Source organism: Carcharodon carcharias, chromosome 3 (genome assembly GCF_017639515.1).
Source record: "Carcharodon carcharias isolate sCarCar2 chromosome 3, sCarCar2.pri, whole genome shotgun sequence".
Classification (NCBI taxonomy): Eukaryota; Metazoa; Chordata; class Chondrichthyes; order Lamniformes; family Lamnidae; genus Carcharodon; species Carcharodon carcharias.
Window position 1 is genome coordinate 211,688,606 of NC_054469.1, and position 27,037 is coordinate 211,715,642.

Here is a 27,037-nt window from a genome sequence, read left to right on the forward strand (position 1 = left end):
GGGGCCATAACATTCCCTTTTTGGTGTCTAATTGGCCCCACCCCTCTTCCTACTGCCTTTTTACTATTTACATGCCTATACAAGACTTCTGCATTGCCTTTATGTTGGCTGCCAGTCTCTTTTCGCACTCTCTTGGCTTCTCTTATTGCTTTTTTCACTTGCTCTCTGAACTCCATATTCATCCTGGGTTTAACTTGTATCATCAACCTGACATCTGTCATATGCACCCTTTTTCTGTTTCATCTTAGTCTCTATCTCTTTCATCATCCTGAGAGTTCTGGCTTTGGCTTTATCTTACCTTTCCCCTTGCAAGCATATAACTTGACTCTACTTGAACCATCTTTTAAAGGCAGCCATTGCTTCATTACAATTTTGGCTGCCTATCTTTGAATACAATTTATCTGGGCCAGGCCCGTTCTCACCTAACTGAAAATAGCTGCCCCCCCCCCAACCACCCCAATTAATTATCTTTACCATGGATTGCTCTTTGTCCACTTCCATAACTAACCTAAACCTTATATTGCTATGATCACTGTCTCCTAATGTAAAGGACCTATTTTTTATTTTTCTTGGACTGTGGCTTTACAAAACTACCATGGCTGCAGTTGAAAGACATTGAAAGATATGTTCACTGGAGCAGGGTGAGGAATATCTATAATGTTGCTATCCTGGAACATAGGGTGCCATTGAGATCAGGATGGTGCCGGAAGAGGGGTTCTGGACTAAGGGGAAAACTGCCTGACAACAGCATTTTAATTGGCTCCTGACCAGGTGACCAGGGTTTTGTGTGGTAACAGCGCAGGCAGAATAGCTCCTAGACTGCAAAGAGGAAAGACCTGAAACCTCTCTATCCTGTGTTTGTAAGATTCCAGCAATTCTGCCATAACATCTACTTGGCTATCTCTCACATCTCTGTTACCTTTCTCTGAAAGCCCCCGTCAAGAGGAAAAGGGGAAAATCACCAGTAGAGGCACTGAAAAGCAAGTTTTTCAAACAGACTGAAAGTGCTGGGACACCACCTCACGTCATCAACGACAAACAATAAGGAATTTGGAAGACATCAATAAAAATCAACCGGATTGCTGCTATTGAACTGTTTTATCACACCCTTAAAATCCATGTGTTGTGTGTCTTATGTGTGTGTATGTTTGTTTGTGTAGAGGCATTTAAGAAGGGGTAGGGTTTAAGTTATTGAGTTAGAAGTTAGCAATTCATATTTCTTTCTCTTGCCACTAGTTAAAGATAATCTGTTCAATAAACAGTTATTTACTTATTAACAATTTCTGCTTCCTTGTTGGGCAGGAAACACTGATCTGGAAATTTCTCCTGAACACCCTTCAGAAATTCTTCCCCTCTCTGCCCTTTACACTATTATTAACCCAGTATATATTAGGAAAATTAATTAAAGCCCCCGCATTATAACTACAATATTATTTTTGCACCTTTCTGTAATCTCCTTCCTATTTATTGTTCTGTATCTACCCCCACTAGATGGTGGCCTATGGAATATACTGTGTAGCGTAATGTTACGTCCATTGCTTGTTAGCTTTAACCAAATAGATTCTACCCTTGACCCACCTAGGACATCCCTCTTTCTCCAGCACTGTAATATTTTCTTTAATTTTATTTAAGATGCCTGTATAGAGAAAAGCTTTGCAAATTACATTTTTTAGATCCTGCCTATTTGTTAGCAATTTCAAGATTTGACTGATACATTTTTTTTCAAAATGGTCAATGTGTGCAAAACATGATTGGATTGACCTCACCCAAACTGGCTCTACCATTTACACATAAATAACAGTGAGCAGACGGGCCTGGGGGTATATGTCCACAAATCACTGAAGGTGGCAGGGCAGGGTTAATAAAGAGTTTGGAATCTAGGGCTTTATAAACAGAGGCATTAAGTACAAAAGCAATTATAGTGAAAACACTGGTTTGCCCTCACCTGGTTTATTGTGTCCAATTATAGGCACCACACTTTAGGAAGGATGTGAAGGTGTTAGAGAGGGTACAGAAAAGATTTATGAGAATGGTTCCAGGGGTGAGGGACTTCAGTTAGGTGGGCAAATTGGAGAAGTTGGGGTTGTACTCATTAAAGAGGGGGTCGGGAAGAGATTTGTTGGAGGTGTTCAAAACTATGAGATAATCTGGACAGAATAAATAAAGAAATTGCCCCCATTGCGAAAGGATCAAGAGCCAGAGGGAACCGATTTAAGGTGAATGGCAAAAAAAAAACGAAAGGTGACATGAGAAAAAACATTTTTTTCGTAGTGAGCGGTAAGATCTGGAATGCACTGCCTGAGAATGGGGTGGAGTGAGATTCAATTGAGGCTTTAAAAAGGGAATTGGATAATTAGCTGAAGAGAAAATTTTATACAGCACTTGGCCTAAATAGCCAAGTGGTTATGGTACTGGGTTTATAACCCTAAGATCAAAAGTTCAAATCTCACAATGGCAAACTATGAAACAATGTAACTTCATCTGAAACAGATGGAAACGGGTTTGTACTCGAAAGAGTTACAACAAAAGTCATGGAATGTATCCACTGAGTTCCATGTTATTTTGAGCTTGGCCTAAATAGCCAAGTGGTTATGGTACTGGGTTTGTAACCCCAAGATCAAGAGTTCAAATCTCACAATGGCAAACTATGAAAATCAAGAGTTCAAATCTCACAATGGCAAACTATGAAACAATGTAACTTCATCTGAAACAGATGGAAGCAGGTTTACTCAAAAAGAGTATCAAGTGTTCAAATCTCACAATGGCAAACTATGAAACAATGTAACTTCATCTGAATAGGAACAGATGGAAACGTGTTTATACTCGAAAGAGTTACAATCACAGGGAGCTCTGCTGTCTGGTGCTTGTAATAAACAGGTACAGTGGTAATACCTTTAAGGCTTGGCCTAAATAGCCAAGTGGTTATGGTACTGGGCTTGTAACCCCAAGATCAAGAGTTCAAATCTCACAATGGCAAACTGTGAAACATGTAACTTCATCTGAAACAGATGGAAACAGGTTTGTACTCGAAAGAGTATCAAGAGTTCAACTCTCACAATGGCAAACTATGAAGCAAGAGCTTGGCTTAAATAGCCAAGTGGTTATGGCACTGGGTTTGTAACCCCAAGATCAAGAGTTCAAATCTCACAATGGCAAACTATGGAACAATGTGACTTCATCTGAAACAGATGGAAACAGGTTTGTACTCGAAAGAGTTACAGGGAAAGGGCTTGGGAGTTGCTCATGCAGAGAGCTGACATGGACACAAAGGGCCAAATCATCTTCTGTGTTGTAGCCACTATGATTCTATGATAGATCTGTCTGCTGGCATTAAATTACCAATTTGCTAATGGCACCTGCATCTGACTTTAGACAATAAACACAGTATATTTATAGCACATTTGAGCTTAGAGATTTTTTTGGGGGATGATGGACCGCAGGAAAAAGGAGATAGGATTCAATTAGCTTCTGTTCTTCCCAATACTTATCGTAGTTAAACAAACAATACAATGCATAATAAAAACTAAGTCGCCAATACATTGCTGGACAAATATTATTAGCCCTAATGCAGGAATGAATGCTGGCTATTTATAAAATATAACTATTTTGCAACCTGGAGCACAAAAAATATCAAGCTGTTACAGAGCTGTGAGCAATCAATAATACATCAAGAATGATCAATTCTTTTTCTTCTACTCTTTTTCAGCCTCCAGTATTTGATTTCTACTTTGGTGCAGCAGAAGGAGCAGGTAAACCAATAACTGGTATTATTAGTTTTGTCAGTATTGTAAAATTTACTGGCAGTGCCAAAACCTATTGGGAAATGTAAGCTTTATTAATTATATTTAATTAATTAGCAATTAATTAATTAACATATTTTGGAGATGGCAGGGCAGATAATGTGTGGCGACTGCAGGATGTGGGAGCTTCTGGATACCAGTGTGATCCAGGGCAAACACATCTGCAGTAAGTGTTTGAGACTGCAGGAACTTTGGCTCTGAGTCATTGAGCTGGAGGCCGAGCTGCGATACTGGAGCATATCAGAGAGGGGGAAAGCTACCTGGATACTGAATTCCAGTCACACCCCTTAGGATGGAATCCTCTGATTTGGTCAGTGGTCAGGGACAGAAGTGAGGCAGGTAAGGGGACCCAGAGGACAGATGTGCAGGAGCCTCGACCCTTGCATGTCCAACAGGTTTGCAGTTATTTGGATGAGAGTGGGGGCTTCAGCATGGATGAGCTGACTGGTCATGACATTGTGGTACAGGAAGCCATTCAAGTGGGGCAAGTTACAAAGAATGTTGTAGTAGTGGTAGTGGACAGTATAGTCAGAGGGATTGACACCGTTCTCTGCAGCAAAGAGCGAGAGCCCAGACGGCTGTGTTGCCTGCCCTGTGCCAGGGTTCAAGACACATATTCGGGGCTGGGCTTGAATTTACAGTGGGAGGGGGAGGACCCAGTTGTTGTGGTCCATGCTGGTACCAGTGACATAGGTAGGACAAAGAAGGAGGCTCTACATTGTCAGTATGAGGAGTTTGGCACCAAATTAAGGTCAAAGGTCATAATCTCTGGATTATTACCTGAGCCATGTGGAAATTGGCATAGGACAAATCAGATTAGGGTGATGAATGCATGGCTCAAAGCCTGGCATGGGAGAAATCTGTTACAGTTCATGGGGCACTGGCACCAATACTGGGGAAATTGAGATCTGTACCATTGGGACGGTCTACACCTGAACTGTGATGCGACTAGTGTTCTTGTGAGCCGCATAACTAGGGAAGTAGAGAGGGTTATAAACAAAGTACTGGGGGCAAGGGCGCAAATTTGGGGAGATGTGGTACAACAAAGAGTAGAGGCAAGACAAAAGGGAAAGTTATTAAGGGAAATGAAAATTAGACCGTGACAAGAAGGAATAGAGAGTACAAATCTAACAGTAAATCAACAGATGAGGCTAGACATTATAAAAAGAATATAAGGATAAAACTAAAGGCTCTGTATCTGAATGAATGAAGCACGTAGAAATAAATATGATTTGAAAGCCATTACAAAGACATGGCTGCAGGAGGACATGGATTGGGACCTGAATATTAAAGGGTATAGGACACTTAGGAAGGGCAAGAAGCAAGAAAAAGGTGGAGGAGTGTCCCTGTTAGTTAATGATGGTATCAGCACAATAGAGAGGGGTGACCTAATTTCAGGATATGGAAATGGTTTGGGTAGAGATGAGAAACGGTAAAGTCGCGTACAGGCCCCCTAATAGTAACCACATGGTCGAGTGGAACATAAAGGAAGAAATAAAGGGAGCTTGTCAGAAAGGCACGGTGATAATCATGGGATATTTTAATCTACGTACGGGCTGGAAAAGTTAGATGGGCAAACGTAACCTGGATAAGGAATTCAGGGAATGTTGCTGAAATTGTTTCTTAGAACAGCACATTCTGCAGCCAGAGAGCAGGATATTCTAGGCCTGGTATTGTGCAACGAGATGGGATTAATTCATGATCTCATAGCGAAGGCACCCCTAGATGGCAGCAACCATAATAAGCTTGAATTTTACATTCAGTTTGAGGGAGAGAGAAGTGGGTCCCAGACTATGTTTTTAAATGTAAATAAGGGCAATTATGAGGGCATGAAAACAGAGCTGGCTAAAGTGAATTGGCAAATTAGTTTAAGGCATAGGTCAATACGGATGCAGTAGCAAACATTTAAGGGGATATTTCAGAATACACATAATAAATACATTCCAACGCGTAAGAAAAAGTACAAAGGATGGACGCACCATCCATGGTTAACTAGAAAGGTTAAAGATAGCATCAAACTTAAAAGAAAAGTATATATTTGTGCAAAAATAGATGGAAGGCCAGAAGATTGGACAGAATATAAGGAACTGCAAAGGATGACTAAAAGATTAAGGAGGAGGGAAAAATTAGAGTACGAGAAAAAGCTAGCCAGAAATATAAAAACAGTAAGAGTTTCTATAAATATTTAAGAAAGAAACGAATTAACAAAGTGAGCATTGGTCCTGTAGAAAGTGAGACTGGAGAATTGATAATGGAAAACAAGGAAATGGCAGATGAATTGAACAGGTATTTTGCATCAGTCTTCACTACAGAGGATACAAGTAACATCCCAGAAGTAGCTATAAATCAGGAAATGGAAAGGAGGGAAGAACTCAGGAAAATTACAATCTCCAGAGAAGTGGCACTGAGTAAATTGTTGGAGCTGTGGACTGACAAGTGTCCCGGTCCTAATGGACTTCATTCTAGGATCTTAAAAGAAGTGGCTAATGAGATAGTTGATGCATTGGTTTTAATTTTCCGAAACTCCCTAGATTCAGGAAGCCATAAGATTGGAAGATAGCAAATGTAACTCCATCATTAAAAAAGAGAGGGAAACTACAGGCCAGTTAGCTTAACATCTGCTGCAGGGAAAATGTTAGAGGCTATTGTTAAAGAAGCTATTGCAGGGCACTTGGATAAGTTCAAGGTAATCAGGCAGAGTCAACATGGTTTTGTGAAAGGGAAATCATGTTTAACCAACTGAGTGGAGTTTTTCGAGGAAGTAACATGCTGTGGATAAAGAGGAACTGGTGGATGTACCGTACTTAGTTTCCAGAAAGCATTTGATAAAGTGCCACATCAAAGGTTATTGCAAAAAATAAAAGCTCATAGTAAGAAGGAGTAACATATTGGCATGGGTAGAAGGTTGGTTGGCTAACAGGAAGCAGAGAGTAGGCATCAATGGGTCTTTTTTCAGGTTGGCAAGATGTAACGAGTAGTGTGCCACAGGGATCAGGACTGGGACCTCAACTGTTTACAATTTATATAAATGACTTGGGCGAAGGGGTGGGTGGGATGGTTGCCAAATTTGCTGATGACACAAAGATAGGTAGAAAAGAAATTTGTGAAGAGGACATAAGGAGGCTACAAAAAGATATAGATAGGTTAAGTGAGTGGGCAAAGATCTGGCAAATGGAGTGTAATATGGGAAAATGTGAAATTGACAATTTTAGCAGGAAGAATAAAAGAGAGGCATAGTATCTAAACAGTGAGAGATTGCAGAGCTAAGGTGCAGAGGGATCTGGGTGTCTTAGTGCATGAATTGCAAAAGGCTAGTTAGTGCATGAATCGCAAAAGGCTAGTATGCAGGTACAGCAAGTAATTAGGAAAGCTAATAGAATGTTATCATTTATTAGGAGGGGAATTGAATACAAAAGTAGAGGTTATACAGAGCACTAGCGAGACCATATCTGGACTACTGTGTACAGTACTGGTCACCTTATTTCAGGAAATGTGTTGGAAGCAGTTTAGAGAAGGTATACCAGACTAATACCTGGAATGGGCGTGATGTCTTATTAGGACAGGCTAGGCCTGTATCTGCTGGGCTTTAGAAGAGTAAGAGGTGACTTGATTGCAACATATAAGATCCTGAGGGGACTTGACAGGCTGGATGTGGAGAGGATGTTTCCTCTTGTGGGAGATTATAGAAGTAGGGAGTCACTGTTTAGCAATAAGGGGTCACCCGTTTAAAATGGAGATGAGGTAAAATTCTCTCCCTCAGAGGGTCTTGAGTCTTTGGAACACAATTCCTGAAAAGGCGGTGGAAGCAGAGTATTTGAATATTTTTAAGGCAGAGGTGGATAGATTCTTGATAAGTAAGGGGGTGTGACAGGTTATTGGGGGTAGGCGGGATGCAGATTTGAGGTTACTATCAGATCAGCCATGATCTAATTAAATGGCAGAGCAGGCTCAAGGGGCCGAATGGCCTGTTCCTGAGTCTTGTTCGTATGTATCTATTAGACATATTCTACATACAACTTCTGTCTGAGTAGCTACATTTAACAAAGACATCAACTTATACGTTTGTCCCAATTATTGTTTAATGCTGCATTTAACTTTGAACAAGCATAAGTTATCTGCTATGTGCAGTTCCAAACTGTACCGTGTATTTTAGACATTGATAGCGTCAGTTTAAAAATGTTCTCCTGTTTCATAGGAAACCACAGCAGCAGTTCGCACTAGTTTCAGGAAAGGATAGTTTAATATGGAATAATTTTTAATTGAGTTATATAGTATTACTAACAACTTGAACCAGCAGCAGGGAACCACAACAACCAAGTTACCCTGAGGACTAATAAACATCTGGAACAAATTACCAGAACATGACTTCAGCTTAGGATTTACCACAAGGTAGCGCTGGAACACTGTAAATGGAATGAAATGTCAAAAGTAGAATTTATCCCAGCTGCTAAACAGCAATTGAAAAGAGCTGACCTAACATGGCCTGCAGTGCTTTCTGATGCCACTCTCAATTTCCTTATGATCTGTACCAGCAGTAGAAAAGCAACACGCTTGCTCCACTGAGGCAGTAGCAAGCGATCTACGTTCTTCTGACCCTCAGAGAGGTTAGAGTTCCGAACCACCCTAAACACCTTTGAAAATTCTTTCCTGTGCACAGTGGCTTGCAGCCATGTGCTGTGTCCTGACCACCCACGGTACTACATTGACCAAACAGGCAATTCCTTGAGTCTGCCTCAATGCAAAGATCCAAATGCAAGAGACTGAGTTTTTTTTCAAATGCCTTAGTTTTAACCACTCGAATTTGTTTAGGCAATGAAGCAAGGAAGCACCCTACCTTTTGGAATTTCTTTCCTTAGGCTCAGCCAATGTAAATGTATTCAATAAACACAATATGGCTACATTTAATCCTTTTCCCAGTGCTTATCACACTTCACACTCAGTATTGCAATAGGAATGCAATGCTTTAAAACGTGACAAAGTTTATCTAAACAAACCAATAATTTATATGTAGTTCAAACAACAATTTTATTAATTGTTATGTTTTATGCTCAGAAAGAGAACAAATGCAGTGGAATGTTAGGCTCAGTTGCTTTGTTTCTCTTTCCACCCTACCCACAAAAAAAACCTACACAATTTATTTAAAATCTATCTTCATTCTGAAGTATTGAAATGTAACTATGAAACATAACACGTCAATCTCCAGGAGTGTTGCATGCTTTTTGAAAATTGTTATTCTTGTACTCTGAGAAGTGCATTTAACTAGAATCACAAATTCGTCAGGACCTATTCAGCTAACAAGGAACTCTGATGCTGTTCTCCGAAAGTGAACAATAAAAGGCCTTCAGTGTTTGTAAAATCATTCTAGATTGCACAAAAGGAAGTTATTAGCAATAAGGGACACAGTGGATCAGGTTACCTTCAATGAAGTACATTCTGGTTCGGTTACTTTCAATCAGGTGATGTGTTATTTCTTTTACAAAAAATAAATTTTAGGTATTTAATGATTCATTTTGACTAATTCACCATTCATTTTCACCACAGTAATAAACTTTATTTTAACTTTAATATATTTTTGGAACAATTTTAGGACTGGGTAACTTTGAGAGAGTCAATTTCAAAAGAGTCACAAGACGACCAGGAATTTTACTGAAGGTGTGGCATACCCAAATGTGATATTTGGAACTTCAGAAGCTGCAGTAATCAATTTTACATCTTTTCAGTGTGAGTATTTTTGTAAGGGATAGAGGGCAAGGGATGTGGTTTAGACATAAATGGCTCCCAGCTGCATGAAGCTTCTTTCAGATGTACAGTAAGTACAGCATATGGAAGAAAACCAGCTGCTAGGATAACAAATTAAAAAGGCCCTTTTGACAGAGATCCTGTTGCTCTCCTCTATGTGAACAAAGGAAGATCATTCATTGCAAGGTGAACCGAATACGCTGTATGAAATGCAGAAATGGTGCGAGCTCTCACTGCATCCGCCATTTGTTCTCATAACATGCACAGCTGGTGTTATTCCGACCCCAAAGAAAAATAGATTTTGGCTACAGCGTTGGTATTATAAACGCAATCTTACGCTGCTCAATTCAAAAAGGTTCTGCCAATTTTCTTGTAGCCTCATTTACTTCACTTATTAAAAAACAATAATACTTTCCTTACCCACGAAAATAAGCCTGTGCTAAATTTCCTAGCAAATACTGTGATTAGCAGCTTACTGTCTTAACGTATATTACAGGGGATTGAGTCATGCAGTGTGTTTTATATTTTTAAGGATCTATCATCAGAGATGAGAGATCTTCATCCTCACATGAACAGTATGAAAATATGCCGTTTTCTTGTGGCTTAAGGGGTCTAAGTGAAATTGGGACAGTTCCCAGTGGATCTCAGTTCAAAGCACATAACTACTCCAAAAATTTGGCATTACTGTAATCAGGATTTATTTAGCAATCCTTACTTAGTAATGCCTTAAGAGAGAAAAAAAAATCTAAGAATTGAAATATCACAGCATTGAATCTACTGAGTTCTGGGTTGAGCTGCATAATTAGCGTGAAGTAGGGGATCCCATCAGTACATCTGACCTTTCTCATAACTGGCTTATCCTTTCAGCATGAGGTGCAAACTGGATAAATGATCTATCACACAATGCTATCAAACTCTCACTGATCTACAAATATACAACAAAAATATATACAATTAGGTCATGGCATCTATTGGTTTCGTACACCGGTTAACAAGTTTTGTACTATGACTACCATTCCAGATGGATAATCTAAAAACAGGTAATACTTGCTTTTAAAAGGTGTTTTCCATTTTTCCCACCCTCTTGAATTTAGATTGCAGCTCAATAAAAAGACACATTAAATGAAATTGCATTATTGGACAATATAGTTCATGATTTAAATTGCAACTAAGCCTTACGCTGGTTGTCAAATCATGTTCCTGCTTTAAAAGAGTTTGATATTTAGAATAAGTAATAGAACACACCTGCTATAAGCATTTGTGCAGCTGTTCAAATATTTAAAAACTTGCTTAAGTCACATTTAATGCATTATTTAGAAAAAAGTAACAAGTAAGCTATTACCATTGAATGTAATGATCAATTATTGTTAAAGGGGAAGTTTGATAAAATTCCACTTCAGTTACTGTTAATAGAGCTAAAAATGCTAACTTTATCACAATGTATTATTTGATTGTCAAGTACTCTGAAATATACAGATGCTTATTATTTACTATTAGAGTGGCTGATGGTGCATTACAATACAGATGGGTAGAAAATTTCAACCAGGAAAAGCCACAATAACATCATTGATTAGTATGATCAACCTAAACGGAATTGGTATATTTGGTGACCGCTTTCATGCCTTTGGAGAAGGCATGTTTGGCCAGTTCCCTCAGCAGCATGAGACGGATGGCACTCTGGATCATGCTGGCCAGGATGGTGTGGCGCTTGTTGTAGTGAATAAGGTGCGAGGCTCTGAGGCAATGCGCTCAAAAATGACAACAACGAAGGAGTTCATGACACTCATGGCCTGGGATGGGATCCTGGTGGAAGGGTGGACCTGGGTCAGTACCCTGCACACACAAGTGGAGTGGCTCTGCTTGCGAGATTTCCTCCGTTTCTTGGGCAGCTTCTTGGCGACTTTAGTCAGCAACTGCTTCAATGCCTTGCGGGATGCACCACCTTTAGCTGCAGCCACCACCTCAGGCATTCCTGTCGACTTGGAACCAGCTCAACTTATTGAGTGCCTAAACATCTTCCTTTAATTATGTTCAATTACGAGCATCTCAGTTTTGCTAACAGGTGACAACACCGACAACTAGACTCCTGAGTTCGTAGAAGAGATGCTTCTTTTATTGCCACTGCAGGAAATAACAGATGGATCACATGCAATGCTATGATGATCTATAGCATTTTGTTACTAGTATGTCTTCCACAGTTGAAATTTCAGTTATTTGACACATAAACCATTTCAGATTCTGCAGTCGCTCCTAATTGTTCAACCCACCTGTTATATTATAGCTTTAAAAAAAAACATGTCATTCCATGAGGAGTATCATGATGTGACTGAATGAAGATCAGCACCACTTCCTCATCAAAGTTCCTGATCTCAGCCATTCTAACTTGGGAAAAGATTCAATGGACTTTTCCATCAAGGACTTGGCCATTGGAGACCTCGAGGTCTCGTAAGAAACAACTATGAGAAACAACACTCTATCGTCCCCTTCCCCCGGCAGGGCCTCTATCCCCAGGGAAAACTTCCCTGATGCAAATTCCTTCCACTTGCACGGAGAAGGAATTGGGCCCTGTGCCACACTGAGGTAACTTACATTTTGAAAGCAAGAAAACATTTTTGAAGGAATCATATAGTGAGAGAGTGGGAAACAGTTTGAGGGTGAATGTGAGGAGTACTCTGGTCTCTAGCTATAGAACCTTGGGGGTAGGGTTGCAAGTGAGATTCAAGCTACTTAGTAGAGAGGTGAGTTGAGTCACAAAAGCAAAAGTGGAATAATAGAAAGGATTGGCTCGCTGAAGACAAGGTAGGGATAGATATGGGAGTGAGAGATTTTAGGAAAAGAAGGGTGATGGGAAGATGAAACTTAAAGAGCAGGATGGGAGCAAGGGAGTAGGGAGAACTAGGAGTGATTGGGGGAGGGAATGGAAAGTGAGCCTGTCTGGGTCACATTCATCCTGTAGCTCCAGGCCAAGTGTAGACTGCAATCATTGCTTTCCCTGCTTCACCGCCCACCATCTCCATCAAAAATTAAATAGAATCAAGAAAGTGAGAAAAGCAAAATGTAGGGGAGAAGAACTGAAGGTACAGAAAGAGAAACAAGAAGAAAACAAATGCAGCTAAGCAAGACAATATATTCTTCAAAGCACTTTTTGAATGCCACAGAAGATTGACTGGTACACGTTCAAATTCAGCAAGACCTGGACAATATCCAGGCTTGGACTGACAAGTGGCAAGTAACATTCGTGTCACACAAGTGCCAGGCAATGCCCATCTCCAACAAGAGAGAGAATCTAACCATTGCCCCATGACATTCAATGGCATTACCATCACTGAATCCCCCACTATCAACATACTGGGGGTTACTATTGACCAGAAACTAAACTGGGCTAGCCATATAAACACTGTGGCTACAAGAGCAGGTCAGAGGTTAGGAATTGTGTGATGAGTAACCTACCTCCTGTCTCCCCAAAGCCTGCCCACCATCTACAAGGCACAAGTCAGGAGTGTGATAGAATGCTCTCCACTTGCAACAACACAGTCAAGAAGCTTGACACCTTCCAGGACAAAGCAAATCGCTTAATTGGCACCCCATGCACAAACATTCATTCCTTCCAACACTAACGCACAGTAGCAGCAGTGCACACCATCTACAAGATGCACTGCAGGAACTCACCAAGCCTCCGTAGACAGCACCTTCCAAACCCACGACCACTGCCACCTAGAAGGACAATGAAAGCAGACAGATGGGAACACCACTGCCTGGAAGTTTCCCTCCAAGCAACTCATCATCCTGTCTTGGAAATATATCGCCATTTCACCACTGTCATTATGTCAAAATCCTGGAACTCCCTCCCTAACAACACTGTAGGTGTGCCTACACCACACGGACTGCAGCGGTTCAAGAAAGCAGCTCACCACCACCTTCTCAAGGGCAATTAGGAATGGGCAATAGATGCTGGCCTAGCATTTCTAACTGCAAACAAATATTATAGCATTCTGGAGTGTCATAACATCAACTTATTTCAATGCCAGTCGTGTAAAGAAAGACCAGTATCCTTTTAGATTGACCAAGATTGTTTTTTAAAAAACTAAAACCTATCTACTTTCATACTCATAGCACCTCTTCAAATACTCAAATTTTATATTAAATCGATGTACATTTTTCCTTTGAATAAAGTCTCACGATTTTTTACATAAATGCAACCTGAGCAATATAACCTGAGATGTTTGGAACAATAACAAATGAATTTTTTCTCAAAGCATCTCCCAAGTCAAACTATGAAACATTATCAATGCATCAACTTATTGTCAAAGTTCACCTCCCAGCCTATGTAAAGGTGTAGCATTTAAATTGCACTAACTATATTGAAAAATACTGTTTTAAGGCGCTGGCTGTCACATTTTTTAATATTATGAAATTAAGGGGAAGAGCCAAAGCCCGCAATGCATGGGGCAGGCAAGCTTGAAACGTCAAGTTGAATTAAATCTGGAAATAGTGACTAGGCACACATATTAAAAAGCTGAAATTTGTATAAGTGAAAGACAGTCAGCCAGTTTTGAGTCACTGGGAAAGAATAGGCTAGAATAGGAGATCATATGATTTTACACAGCAAGGATATTAGAAGAGGGAAAAGGTGACTGATAGAATAGTATATAGATAGGATGATAGATAGAATAACTGTCATAACAACAACAGGGGCAAACAGAGGTGAACTTTGACCACAGTTGTATTAATGCAATGAAACATTATCAGTGCAGTAAACACCTCTTTTCGTCAAAGTTCACTTTGTTCACTAGAAAGGTTGCAATGGGGAAGAGAGCTTCAAGGCTAGAGGTAAGAAGAGATCACCCATTAGATGCCATGTGTTTTCTTGCACCTTGTCCAGGAAGATGCAAAAGACATGCTGGGAGTGTTGTCAGATATGTGAAGTATCAGACTTGCACTTTATGGGGAAATAAGCGTTGATGAAAGGAAATAGACTTCTAATAATTCTCTATGACTTTTCTGCTTCCATATGTTCCTCCTGTATATTAATCATTTTTTCAGTGACCTGATAGTGTCAACTCCATTCGAAGGAACTCATCAAGTTCCTTCAGATTTTGAGGTTCCATTCCTCCCTCAAAGCATTGGCTCCACATTGGATCCTTAATTTATTAACACCTTTAGCCTTACTGTCTCTACTTATCTCATGGGTCCTTTATTGTCAAAGCTACCTCCAAGATTCTCTTTTCTATTTTGATTTTCATATCTGCGCACACCTGCAATTTAGTTATTAGAAGCAAAACGGCTCAGAGTTTACCTAGTGAGTATCGAACATCAGAAGCCAGATATATTCCTGGTTCAATCCCTATATACATTCAATCCTACATTATGCATGTTAAGTCTGACTTAAGCAAAATGTAGAACTAGCACAAAAAATACTTTCATATTGAATCTGGTTTAGGAGGTAATTCTAGTCCTTCATATGAGGTCAAGATCAGCAAATGCATAATGCGTGGACAGCAACTGTGTTTCCAATAGTCACAAAGCAGAACCTAATTTTTTTTTTATTCATTCATGGGATGTGAGCTTCACTGGCTAAGCCAACATTTATTGCCCATCCCTCGTTGCCCTTGAGAAGGTGATGGTGAGCTGCCTTCTTGAACCGCTGCAGTCCATGTGGTGTTGTCATACCCAAAGTGCTGTAAGGGAGGGAGTTCCAGGATTTCGACCCAGTGACAGTGGCGGAGCGCAATATATTTCCAAGTCAGGATGGTGAGTGTCTTGGAGGGAAACTTGGAGGGTGGTGGTCTTCCCATCTATCTGCTGCCCATGTCCTCCTAGATGGCAATGGTTGTGGGTTTGGAAGATGCTGCCTAAGGAACCTTGGTGAATTCCTGCAGTGCATCTTGTAGATGGTGCACACTGCTGCACTGTGCATCAGTGGTGGAGGGGGTGAATGTTTGTTGATGGGGTGCCAATCAAGTGGGCTGCTTTGTCTTGGATTGTGTCAAGCTTCTTGAGTGTTGTGAGAGCTGCACTCATCCAGCTCATCCATGGAGAGTATTCTATCACACTCTTGACTTGTGCCTTGTAGATGATGGGCAGGCTTTGGGGAGTCGGTATGTGAGTTACATGTCGCAGGGTTCCTGGTCTCTGACCTGCTCTTGTAGCCACAGTATTTATTAGGCTAGTCAGTTCAGTTTCTGGTCAATGGTAACCCCTAGGACGTTGATAGTGGGGGATTCAGTGATGGTAATGCCACTGAGCGTCAAGGGGTAATGGTTACATTTTTATGTGTTAAATAGATATTCACATGGGAAACACAATGTATGCGTGGCTACAGATTTAGATTTTACGAATAACTTCCAATCATATCCCAAACCAAATTACTAATGAAATTAAGTAAAACAATTTAACATTCAATTTTATTTTAAAAAGTTCAATAAGCACAGGAATGCCACTTTAAATTAACGAGTTGTGACTAGCAGAGGTGGATATGTTATGACATTACATCAGCTCTATTATGACATAAAATAGGATAATGATGTAGAAATGATGTAGAAAATGTTTTGACATTTTGAAATTCTAGGATGATAAGTAATTAAATACCTGGCAAAGCTGTGGATGAACTTGAATATTTGAGTTTGTAAATTTGAGCAGGCATGAGATTGTGCTAACCAAGTGTTGGCCTCTATTCTATTTATCCAAAGCACAGCTTAACAGTGTTGATTAAAATGAATTACCAGTAATTATATGTGTCAATGGCGAAAAGGGGAAAACTGTTTTTTTTCCCTTGTTTCAAAAATGCCTGTCCGAGTAAGCAAAGACTCCCAGCTTTTTTTAAGTAAAACAAATCATTTTCGTCAAGGTCGTCTACAAATAGAAAAACCAGACAAAAGATCCACTGGTAACTAAAAAGAAATTCAACTTTATTATGTTGTAATAAATATTCTGCTGCCAACTACTGAATATGCAAAAAATTTTTTCTTGGAAAGTTTTTTTTAATGATGGCTAAAAGAATGTATTGCTGTATCTGATGGCAAAATTAGTTGCCACACTGAAAAGAAACTTAGCTATCATGGGTATCTTTAGGATACTGCTTTTACCAGAATGGTAACACAACGATGCTGGAAAATTTAAAGAGTGCTTTTAATAAGCATACTTTCCTGAAAATGTTAACACCTAGTTGGGGTACAATTCTATAGATGTCACCCATTTTTCTGTGTCTTGCCTACAGGATGAGTCACAGCAAGTTTTTAAAGCATGGGGGAATCACAGCTATGCTTGATGCTCTACTTACTTCATGCTTACAGCTATAATCTCATCAAGTCTTGTTCCATAACAAAGAACAACAGGAACTCTGATCAATTATCTCCCTTCTTTTACTCTGAAGCCAATGTCAGAGAGCACCCCTATTCCTGCCCCAGCTGAGAAGACCTAGAATAGGGATTGAACAGAGAAATTTTCCAGTTTGTGATGCTCAATACTCACTAGATACACTCTTTGAGCCACTGCAAATTCTAGTAATTAAATTACAGGTGTGCTACGAAATGAAAATCAACGGTGTCAATAGCCTCTTTCACTCTGGGCAAAAATAGAATAAAGTTAAATTTAAATTTTCACTTACATTAAAAAAGCAATAGAAAAGGATAAGCAAAGTTATGTGTAAGCAAATAGAGCAAGATTTTAACTCACTCAAAATCCATTCACTTACAGAGTTAAAATCGGGACCTATGTCTCTGCACTTAATAATTACAATTTTTTTCTCTCTATTTCTCCTGGCAAGCCTTAGCAGCATTGAACCAGAGTTAAATGAGTGGCATGCAAAACCAAGAAGATTGTTGATCTCTGTTTATGGAATGAGAACTACCTGCTGACAGGTTTCTCCCAGCTGGGAATCCCAAAATAGTGATGTGCTGATCCTGAACTGCTAATTTGGGATTTTTCTTTAATGGCTAGGGAATAAATTCATTTCTAAAAATTAGTTTCTCGGGGATCACTTTACACTGAAAAAGTACTTTGCTTGCCAGGATTGCTCTCCTTTAAACATCCTTTCATATTTAATATGAAAATGGTTTATTGGCATATAATTCAACTTTGATAATTCAGTTAAAAAACAATACAGCATCAGAATACAATTTCCATTCTTCTATTAAATTATAGTTTACATATGATTGTTTATTTGTCAAGCTGAGACTAAGTAAAGATACCTAGCTCTAAAGAACTCCCATGGACAAGACTAATTGACCTTCAACTGCACAGACTATCTAAAGGGGTCTTCATAAAGCAAGTCTGCTTGAATAACTTAAAATATTACTTTTCTATTTTTCCTTTGTTTCCTTTTTCTCCATCCTAATCCAATCTTTCCTTCCCCCTCAATTTCTCTGTGTACCTGGTTTGACTTAAATTCACCCCATTTCCTTCTTGTTGTTCCTCTTAAATCTCAATGCTTAAGGAGATGGACTGTGGTCCCACCATTCATCAAGGTCCCAGATTCACTATCACACTCACCACATAATTTCCAGCTCACACTTCCAACAATTTACATGGCAAAATTCTGCATGCAGGAAAAATTGCTGAGAGATGTCCCACTCTAGCAAAATCTGGGCCAATGTTTTTAAACCACATTTTACAGAGGAACATGCAAAGTATATTACTAAGTTAAATAGCATTGTAGGTAGCTGATAGGTAACTAGCCTAGAGGAAAAGAGATGTGGTGATGGGCATATGTACCCTCAAAGAATAAGAACAATTCCCATCCATTGCAAGCATCTGCTTAGCTGCAAAGTACTCTGGGATATTCATAAGATCTGAAAGACACTGTCTAAAAACAAATTCCTTCTTTCTGCATTTTAAATCAAATATCCAAGATGAGTGCTGGGTCAGAGAAAATAATAATTTCAAATATAATGAAAATGTCAATATTAACCAGGCCACAACATAATACTATCATAAAAGCTACAAGGCCCTGGATGAGTTATGCAATCAATTCTCAGGCTACTTACTTTGTCTTATTCAATACTAAGGACAGGTGCCAGATCTTACAAGGAATGAATAGTAAAATTGCCCTTAGACTAAAACAGGGATCTAAAAAGATTGTGATTTTATTCAGTATCAATAATATCTATATTAGGCAAATAGAAATATTCCAATACGAGTCCATTCAAACATAATCTTTAATGATTTAGTCATACCATGTTAAATGACTTTATAATAAGTCTCTAATTATTAGGGCTGTTAACATGACTTAATTTGGAGCCAAAATCACTCATCACAATGGTGCAATCTGGCTCACACAAAACATAGATAAAAGCAAAAAACTGGGGATGCTGGAAATCCAAACCAAAAATAAAAATACCTGGAAAAACTCAGCAGGTCTGGCAGCATCTGCGGAGAGGAACATAGTTAACATTGAGTCCGTATGACTCTTCAACAGAAGTAAAAGTAGTAAAGAGGTGAAATATAAATATAAGCTGGTTTAAGGGGGGGTGGGACAGGTAGAGCTGGATAGAGGGCCAGTGATAGGTGGAGATTGCCAAAAGATGTCATAGACAAAAGGACAAAAAGGTGTTGAAGGTGGTGATGTTATCTAAGGAATGTGCTAATTAAGGATAGAAAGCAGGACAAGCAAGGTACAGATAGCCTTAGTTGGGGTGGGGTGGGGTGAAGGGAAGGGATCGAAATAGGCTAAAAGGTAGAGATAAAACAATGGATGGAAATACATTTAAAAATGGAAATAGGTGGGAAAATAAAAATCTATATAAATTATTTGGGTCCTCCTTGTCCTCACTTATCACCCCACCAGCCTCCGCATTCAAAGGATCATCCTCCGCGACTTCTGCCAACTCCAGCATGATGCCACCACCAAACACATCTTCCCTTCACCCCACCAGTGGCATTCCACAGGGATCATTCCTTCCGGGACACCCTGGTCCACTCCTCCATCACCCCCTACACCTCAACCCCCTCCCATGGCACCTTCCCATGCAACCACAGAAGGTGCAACACTTGCCCCTTTATTTCCCCTCTCCTCACTGTCCAAGGGCCCAATCACTCTTTTCAAGTCAAGCAGCATTTCACTTGCACTTCCCTCAATTTAATCTACTGTATTCGCTGCTCCCAATGTAGTTTTCTCTACATTGGAGAGACCAAACGCAGACTGGGTGACCACTTTGCGGAACACCTTCAGTCTGTTTGCAAGCATGACCCAGACCTCCCTGTCGCTTGCCATTTCAACACCCCATGAACTCTCTCCTCCATCCCCATCCCCTTTCCAATCCCCCTTTCTTCCCCCAATAATTTATATAGATTTTTTCTTTTCCCACCCATTTCCATTATTTTTAAATGTATTTCCATCCATTGTTTTATCTCTACCTTTTAGCCTATTTCGATCCCTTCGACTGCTTGTCCTGCATTCTACCATTAATTAGCACATTCCATAGATAATATCACCACCTTCAACACCTCTTTGTCCTTTTTGTCAATCTTCACCTATCACTGGCCCTCTATCCAGCTCTACCCGCCCTACCGCACACCCACCACCCCCCCCAACCACCCCCGCTTAAACCAGCCAGCTTATATTTCACCTCTTTTCCATTTTTTTACTTAGTTCTGTTGACAAGTCATACGAACTCGAAACGTTAACTATGTTCCTCTCTGCAGATGCTGCCAGACCTGCTGAGTTTTTCCAGGTATCTTTATTTTTGTTTCACACAAAACATACTTTGGTTAAGTATGGAACCTATTGTTGACTTCTTAAAAATAATGGCATGAAAAAACTGCAATAATTTAAAAATTATTACACCGCTAAGACAAAGATGTAGTCAATTTATATTATTTGAACATGCAATCCAGTCATGTGGAAATTTCCATCAATTAACACCATGACCTCACTGACATTCAAATTACAATCCATTGTCTCATTATGTTACCAAGCCCTTGGCTTACTTAAAAAAAAACTTAACTTTGGCAAATAATGAGATAAACAACTCCAGAACAGTTACAGTAGGTGTTAAAAATAGATCAAACTGTCTCAAATAATCAGTTGTAAACAAAACCAAAACTGTGCCAGCTGTGCTTTTTTTTTATTAGGTACAAAAAGATCCATCATTCACTTCAGTTTTTAAATATGTTGGGCCAGGTTTTGTTGGAGTACAGCATCTCATGCTTTACTCCATTAGTTAGGTTTACAATTTCATGTTTAAGTTTATATATTCTTTTGCCCACAAAGCTGTTGGAAGTACAAAGATAACTATAGAGAGCAACAGGTCATCCAGGAACTTGGTAAATGCTGGGACCAAAGGGCTTATCCTATAAGGTTAAATGATTGAGATAAAACAAGAGAAAAGACTGAGATGGAAAGTGAATTAATTCAATGTTAAATCAGGTAGAGAAAGAGAAATAAAGAGGGGGAAATAAGATTAGATTGGAAGGACAAATAAACAGACAAGTAATTTAAAAAAAACATTTTTAACACCTCCTAAAACTATTCGCAACCAGAAGGAAAGAGACTCAACATTTATAATGTTTACTTTCTGGGCAAGAGAAGATGATTGGGAAACACTGACAGTTATCACAATGTTAAGAGTGTATTTTTGCTACAATAGCAGGTCAGAGGCTGGGAATTCTGCGGCAACTCACCTCCTGACTCCCCAAAGCCTGTTCACCATCTACAAGGAACAAGTCAGGAGTGTGATGGAATACTCTCTGCTTACCTGGTTAAGTGCAGCTCCAACAACCCTCAAGAACCTTCACACCATCAAGGTCAAAGGAGCCCACTTGACTAGCAATAAATACTGGCTTAGTCAACGACGCCCACATCCAAATACTTTTTTTAAAACTGTGCAAACCCTGTAACTCCATGCAAGCAGCTTGTGGTAATTGCAATTCACAGTGTAGCTTCCTAGAAGATGCACAAGGACCCTGTCGAAGTCCTGATGTGTGGACCTAAATTCAAACTTCCAATGGGCAATGCCCTTTCTCGCCAGGACCCTGCACTAATATCCCCAACTCAGGGTTAGAGTTAAAAGTTATTGATTTGCAAATAAATTACAGGGTGCATCATTCAGACACTTATTTTTTCAGTAAAATCTGGCTCATTATAAATTATTAAAAGGTAAAATTGAAATAGACAAATATTTTGTGCCGTTATCTCAAGCATGCATGCAAAAATAGAAGGTTTCACCAAGAGAGCTAAAAAGGCACTTTTCATTGAAGCAAATACTTTAAGTGTATTTTTAACAAGTTAGCAAAAAATTGAAATGTGCCAAATGGGGCCATGAGAAAACGTTACCTAGGTATTCTTGCTAAATTGCTGAGAGCTCCTTTTTAAAAAGTGGGCAACTACAAAATTTTTTTACATAAAAATAACCTGCAAAACCAGATTAATGAAATTTCAATACAGCCACGCTGAAGCACAAGGTCCTACCATACTGAGCTGCCAGGAAAACCAAAAGGGCATCCTGGAATTTTCCAAGTGCAGTTAACTCTTTAAAATAGCATTATAAATTCAAATAATTGAGTACTTAAAATAGGCCATATGGGGCATAACTCAACAGATGAAGCATTACTGAGGCGGTACTTTCGTCCTTCTGAGCCTAAATAAAGGAGTGCCCAGCATTTATTTGAAAAGTGAATCACTTATAAATTGCCAAAATTAAATGACCCAAAATTTGAAATCATTTACCACATAGGGGTAACAGCACCTTCCACAGGTTGAAAGTTTGGCCTAATCCATGACTGCATAACATTGAAAGGCTTGGCCTGAGTAATTACACTTTTGTTATAAAGTTTCTGTCTGAGACAAAATTCTAAATGTTTGCTGTACTACTATAAATCCAAACTGTGTATTGGTATTTGTTTTTCCCTCCAGTGTAGTTTTAAAGCTATCATGCATAAATTTCTCTTTTCTTCTGCGGGATATAAAAGATTGAGATAAATTTTGCATAAGGGCATAAGTAATAGGAGCAGGAATAGACCATATGGCCCCTCGAGCCTTCTCCACCATTCAATAAGATCAAGGTTGATTTTCTGCTTCAACACTACTTTTCTGCCCTCTTCCCATATCCCTTGATTGATTGAGAAATCAAAATTTTATCTATCCCAGCCATGAATATACCCAACAATGGAACATCCACAACCCTCTCGGGTAGAAAATTCCAAAAATTCACAACCTTTCAAGTGAAGAAATTTCTGTTCACCTCAGTCCTAAACAATCAACGCCATATCCTGAGGCTGTGGCCCCATGTTCAAGATTCCCCAGTCAGGGGAAACAACTTCTCAATGTCTACTCCATGAGGATATATATGGTCCATATTCCTGCTCTCCTCAATAAAACATTCAAGAAAGTTGAATTCTATTTTAGAGGTTGTAAAAGGATCTCGAGTTGAGAATCTGTGTTACCAATGTGTATAAAGTTAACAAAAAAATTAAATTTATTAGACCAAATCTTCCGGGGATCACCAGGGACCAGATGAATGACCAAAGATGCATGTCAGGACCCTGTGAAAGTTGTGATGCTTGGTTCTGTGTGGGAATTGCCTGGGAAGTTTAAACTTCTGATGGGAAAATTCCCCTGCTTCCAAGGGTCCTACGAGAACATCCCTAACTGAGTTAGAGTCCGAAACTTCAGGCAGATCCGCAGGATTTACCTGGATTTTTTTAAAAAAAACTTATTATTTCATGGGATATAGGCATCGCTGGCAAGTTCAACATTTGTTGCCCATCCTTAATTGCCCTTGAACTGTGTAGCTCAGTGGGCCAATTCGGGGGAAGTTAAGTGTCAACCACATTGCTGTAGGTCTGGAGTCACATGTAGGCAAGACCAGGCCAGATAGGTCCTTAGAGGACATCAATGAACCAGCTGGATTTTCACGATAGCTTCATGGTTATGATCATCGAGTATTACTGAGACTAGTTTTCAATTCCAGATTTTATTAATTAAATTTAAATTCCACCAGCTGCCCCCAGAGCATTAGCTTGGGCCTCTGGATCAATAATCCAATAACTTTGCCACTATGCTACCATCTAACCCAGACAGATTTAAACCTGGTCTAACACCAGTGTAACTCCACTACAGACTCCCCAGTCACCCTCCCTTGACCACCTGACTACACCCCTTTGACTCCTCCGACGAGACCGACTAACACGCGACCAAACCTGCACCCCCACCCCGCCTCACCAACCCAACCAACGACCCCCCACCCCATCTCAGCCCGACCACCCTTCCCAAAATGACCCGACTACTCCCGTGACCACCCACTCACCCCCACACCTTCATTAAAAGGTTGGGCCTTTAAATACTAGCATACAGCAGCTAGTGCCATAAAAAGGGGCATATCTTCTGCGCTGATCATCTTCGCACGTCTCTATGTGGATTCCTGCACCAAAGGATTCTCTTGCATCGTGGATCAGAAGTCTGATCTTTTTAAGAGTAACTGGGTAAGTGCACAGTTTTCTGGTCTGATCAACATCGGACGTAGTGGCTCCAACCTTGGTCAGAACATTTGAGCCATTACCATCCCATGGTATATTTGAAAATATGACCTCCCCCACCTTATCACTAATTAATCTATCCAAAGTTGTAAAATAAAGCATATGCACACTCTGATCGGCCTTGGCATCGCTCGTGAAAAAAAACATATATGGGGAGATTCTCCCATTTCACTTTAACACAGTGAATATTGGAAAATTGGATGGGACATGATGCATCCCCATAAAGAAACCTTACTTACTTCTGATATTCACGGCAGTCATGTCGCTAAGTGTCCGGGTAAATAAGTTAGTAGTGTCAAAACTGCAGGCAGAGATGCATTAGCAATCAGAAGCTGGGAAGGTGGAAGTATAACAGGGCCTGAAGCCAAAGATGAAGTTGGAAGGACTGCAGTGAGCTCGGAGGCCAAAAGTAGAAGGGAAGTGGAGGAAGTTGGTTGGGGTAAGTTATTGAGACAAGCTGTTATGTTTGGGAACCTTGGAAGTCTAACTCAGGAACACAGCAGGATTCTGGATTTTGAGCTGAAGGGTGAGTTTTAAGAGGTTGTATCTGCTGAGCTTCTAGCTCAGGTCAGTTCAGGTTTCAAGAGCAGAATGAAGTAGATATGGCAGTGCCTGGAAAGGGGAAGAGCACAGGCCTGGAAATATTTAACAGTAGATAGAACAAAGGCTGGGAATGGAAGAGATACTGGGATTAAGTAGTGTCTGAAAGTTAAAAAGAGGCCTGGACCCAATGGCACTTCCACTCAGAAGTCAGAGTGGGGGTTAGCAATTGGTAAAGTGTTAGCACGGAAGTTGGGCATGAGAAATAAACACTTATTCAGCGAGCAGGGGGCTTGCTGGTGCACATGTGTGTAAACCCCATGACTGGGAGAGAGGGTGTGTTAATGAATTTAGTATTGATATGTTTTTTTTCAGAATATGATAATGAAGGCAATCACGATTTTCTGCTTGATGGACATTTTCTCACATGCTAGGCATTTCCCACACATGACAGACATTTTTACCTACGCTCAACAGATATGTACGGGGCCAACATTTAGATAGGGTGGTATGTCGAAGGCTGAAACTGATTTGATAAATTACAACCTAAACTGGCTATAAATCTGAATATCGTCTCATCAGTCAGTAAAATATTTTCCAAAAGTAAAATCTCTACAGGGAAAAGTTGCATTTATAGTTATGATGAACTCTAATACATAAATTAGGTATTTCTGCCCATCATATTAGGTAAGCATACACTCAGTGTTGTTGAAGGTTTTGGAATATCCCATTAGCTCTTGCCTACGTGTTGTGCTGTAAGAGTTTTTGCTTACGTTAACACATTATAGCATTCCTTTGCTCCTATTAGAATGGGAGAGACAATCCAGAAGTATTATTAATAAATTATGATGTGTTAGGATTTAAGTTTTAGAAATATCCCAGTTTACAGCCAATTGCTGTAGCATCTCATGGAGTGGGAGTTTCTGTGATGTAGAACAGTTCCTGGGCAGCACATCTGCTCAGAAGCACTGATCATGGCTTAGTGGTAGTGGTTTCTCTCTATTTCCCCATTCAGTCTGCCAAACTCTCCACAAAAATGTAAAAAAAATTAAACAACTGCCTTCTGTCAGCATGTGCTTCAATTACACCTCACCAGCAAGTGGTCAATATGGCTGCACACACCGCTACACAGAAGAACCCTGTTAACTCAAATGTTTATGTATTAGAAATGAAAAGTCATTCCATCCTGATGCAGTGAAGCTGAAAACCCACTGCATGAGGTCATTTAATCTTTTTTTAAAGATAAAACCCGAAGACACAAATCATAAAACTTGAAACTTTTATCTGTTGTAAATTAATTAAGGTAAATTTTTTTTAAAATTCATGATATACAGTAGGATGTATCTTTCTTACAAGATTATCTGTTTATAAGCCCCAGCTTTCCATTTAGCAAGTGAGGCTAACATGATAAAACAGCTTCTGGGCTTGGAAAGCAACAATACCGTAGGTTGCAGTATATATGTCGACCCAGTATATTAGATGATCCAAATTTTTTGGTGCCACAATGCATGTTTAGGTCTATACTCAACATATAAATTGAACCCCCATTTTTCAACGAATAAATGCATCTTTAGGGCTATATTCGCATTAGGAGCTGACCTCAATTTTTCAGCTCGAGAGATACACGTTTAGGGTTACGCTGTCAAGGAAATCAAGTTAACAATTCATGTCTGGTCTTGTCTTACGACTGTGACCCAAACTTCCTTCAAAATTGATACATGTTTTCAATCAAATTTCAATTTCAAAAGATTTCAGGGCAGCCTCTCAGAATTTTGGCAAGCCAGTCACATACTTTCAGGACAACACAAAATACCAGAGCTGTGCTCCATTGACTCCTTGATGCAAAAGCCAAAGGTGATAAATGTGAACATTATAATATTATTTCCATCACCTATGTAAGACTTGGCATCTGTTAGGCAATGCAACCAGCTCATTTCTAAATAATACAGTGCATCTTCTTAAAGCAATTTATTATGACTTGTTGGGGAGCTGCCTAAAAGTAACTGACAAAAAGAGAAGAACCATTTCCCTGGAGCTACAGACCACTTTATGTATTCCACGCTTCTCTTATTTACAGAAATATGGACTACCCTCCCAGAAACCAGGCATAGCAGGCCATCTTAAGACTCGATACAGCTATCCTATAAACTTCTTAAATATATTCAACATAAAGCAAGATAGATCCTTAGGCCTATCACATTCTTCCTAATGTATGTAGAAGCAATATTCTAGAGAACACAAACATTTTAAGTTCTTGAAACTAAACCTCTATTTTTAAAATAAACTTACCTTTTTGTCCTTTGACATAGTTCTCTCTGCAATTCTGCATTAGTTGTAGGATCCACTTGTGCTGGGCCATGATACATTGCCAGGCAGGGTCACCTGGTGCGTGGAGCTCGGATAGATATCTGTGGGCAACGTCAAAATAATGATTAAAATCAATAGTAAACTGCAAAACAAAAAATATAGTTTTCAAGCTGAAATTC

At 39.6% G+C, this 27,037-nt stretch overlaps 1 protein-coding gene across 1 annotated transcript in view; it reads right to left on the reverse strand.

The window, feature by feature from the left end:
* The window catches only part of exoc2 (exocyst complex component 2), a 304,799-nt gene that overhangs the window by 133,659 nt on the left and 144,103 nt on the right, over positions 1-27,037 (reverse strand). The window contains exon 11 of the mRNA XM_041184538.1: positions 26,841-26,959. Within this exon, the coding sequence (XP_041040472.1) occupies positions 26,841-26,959 (119 nt within the window). The remainder of the gene's footprint in view (positions 1-26,840; positions 26,960-27,037) is intronic.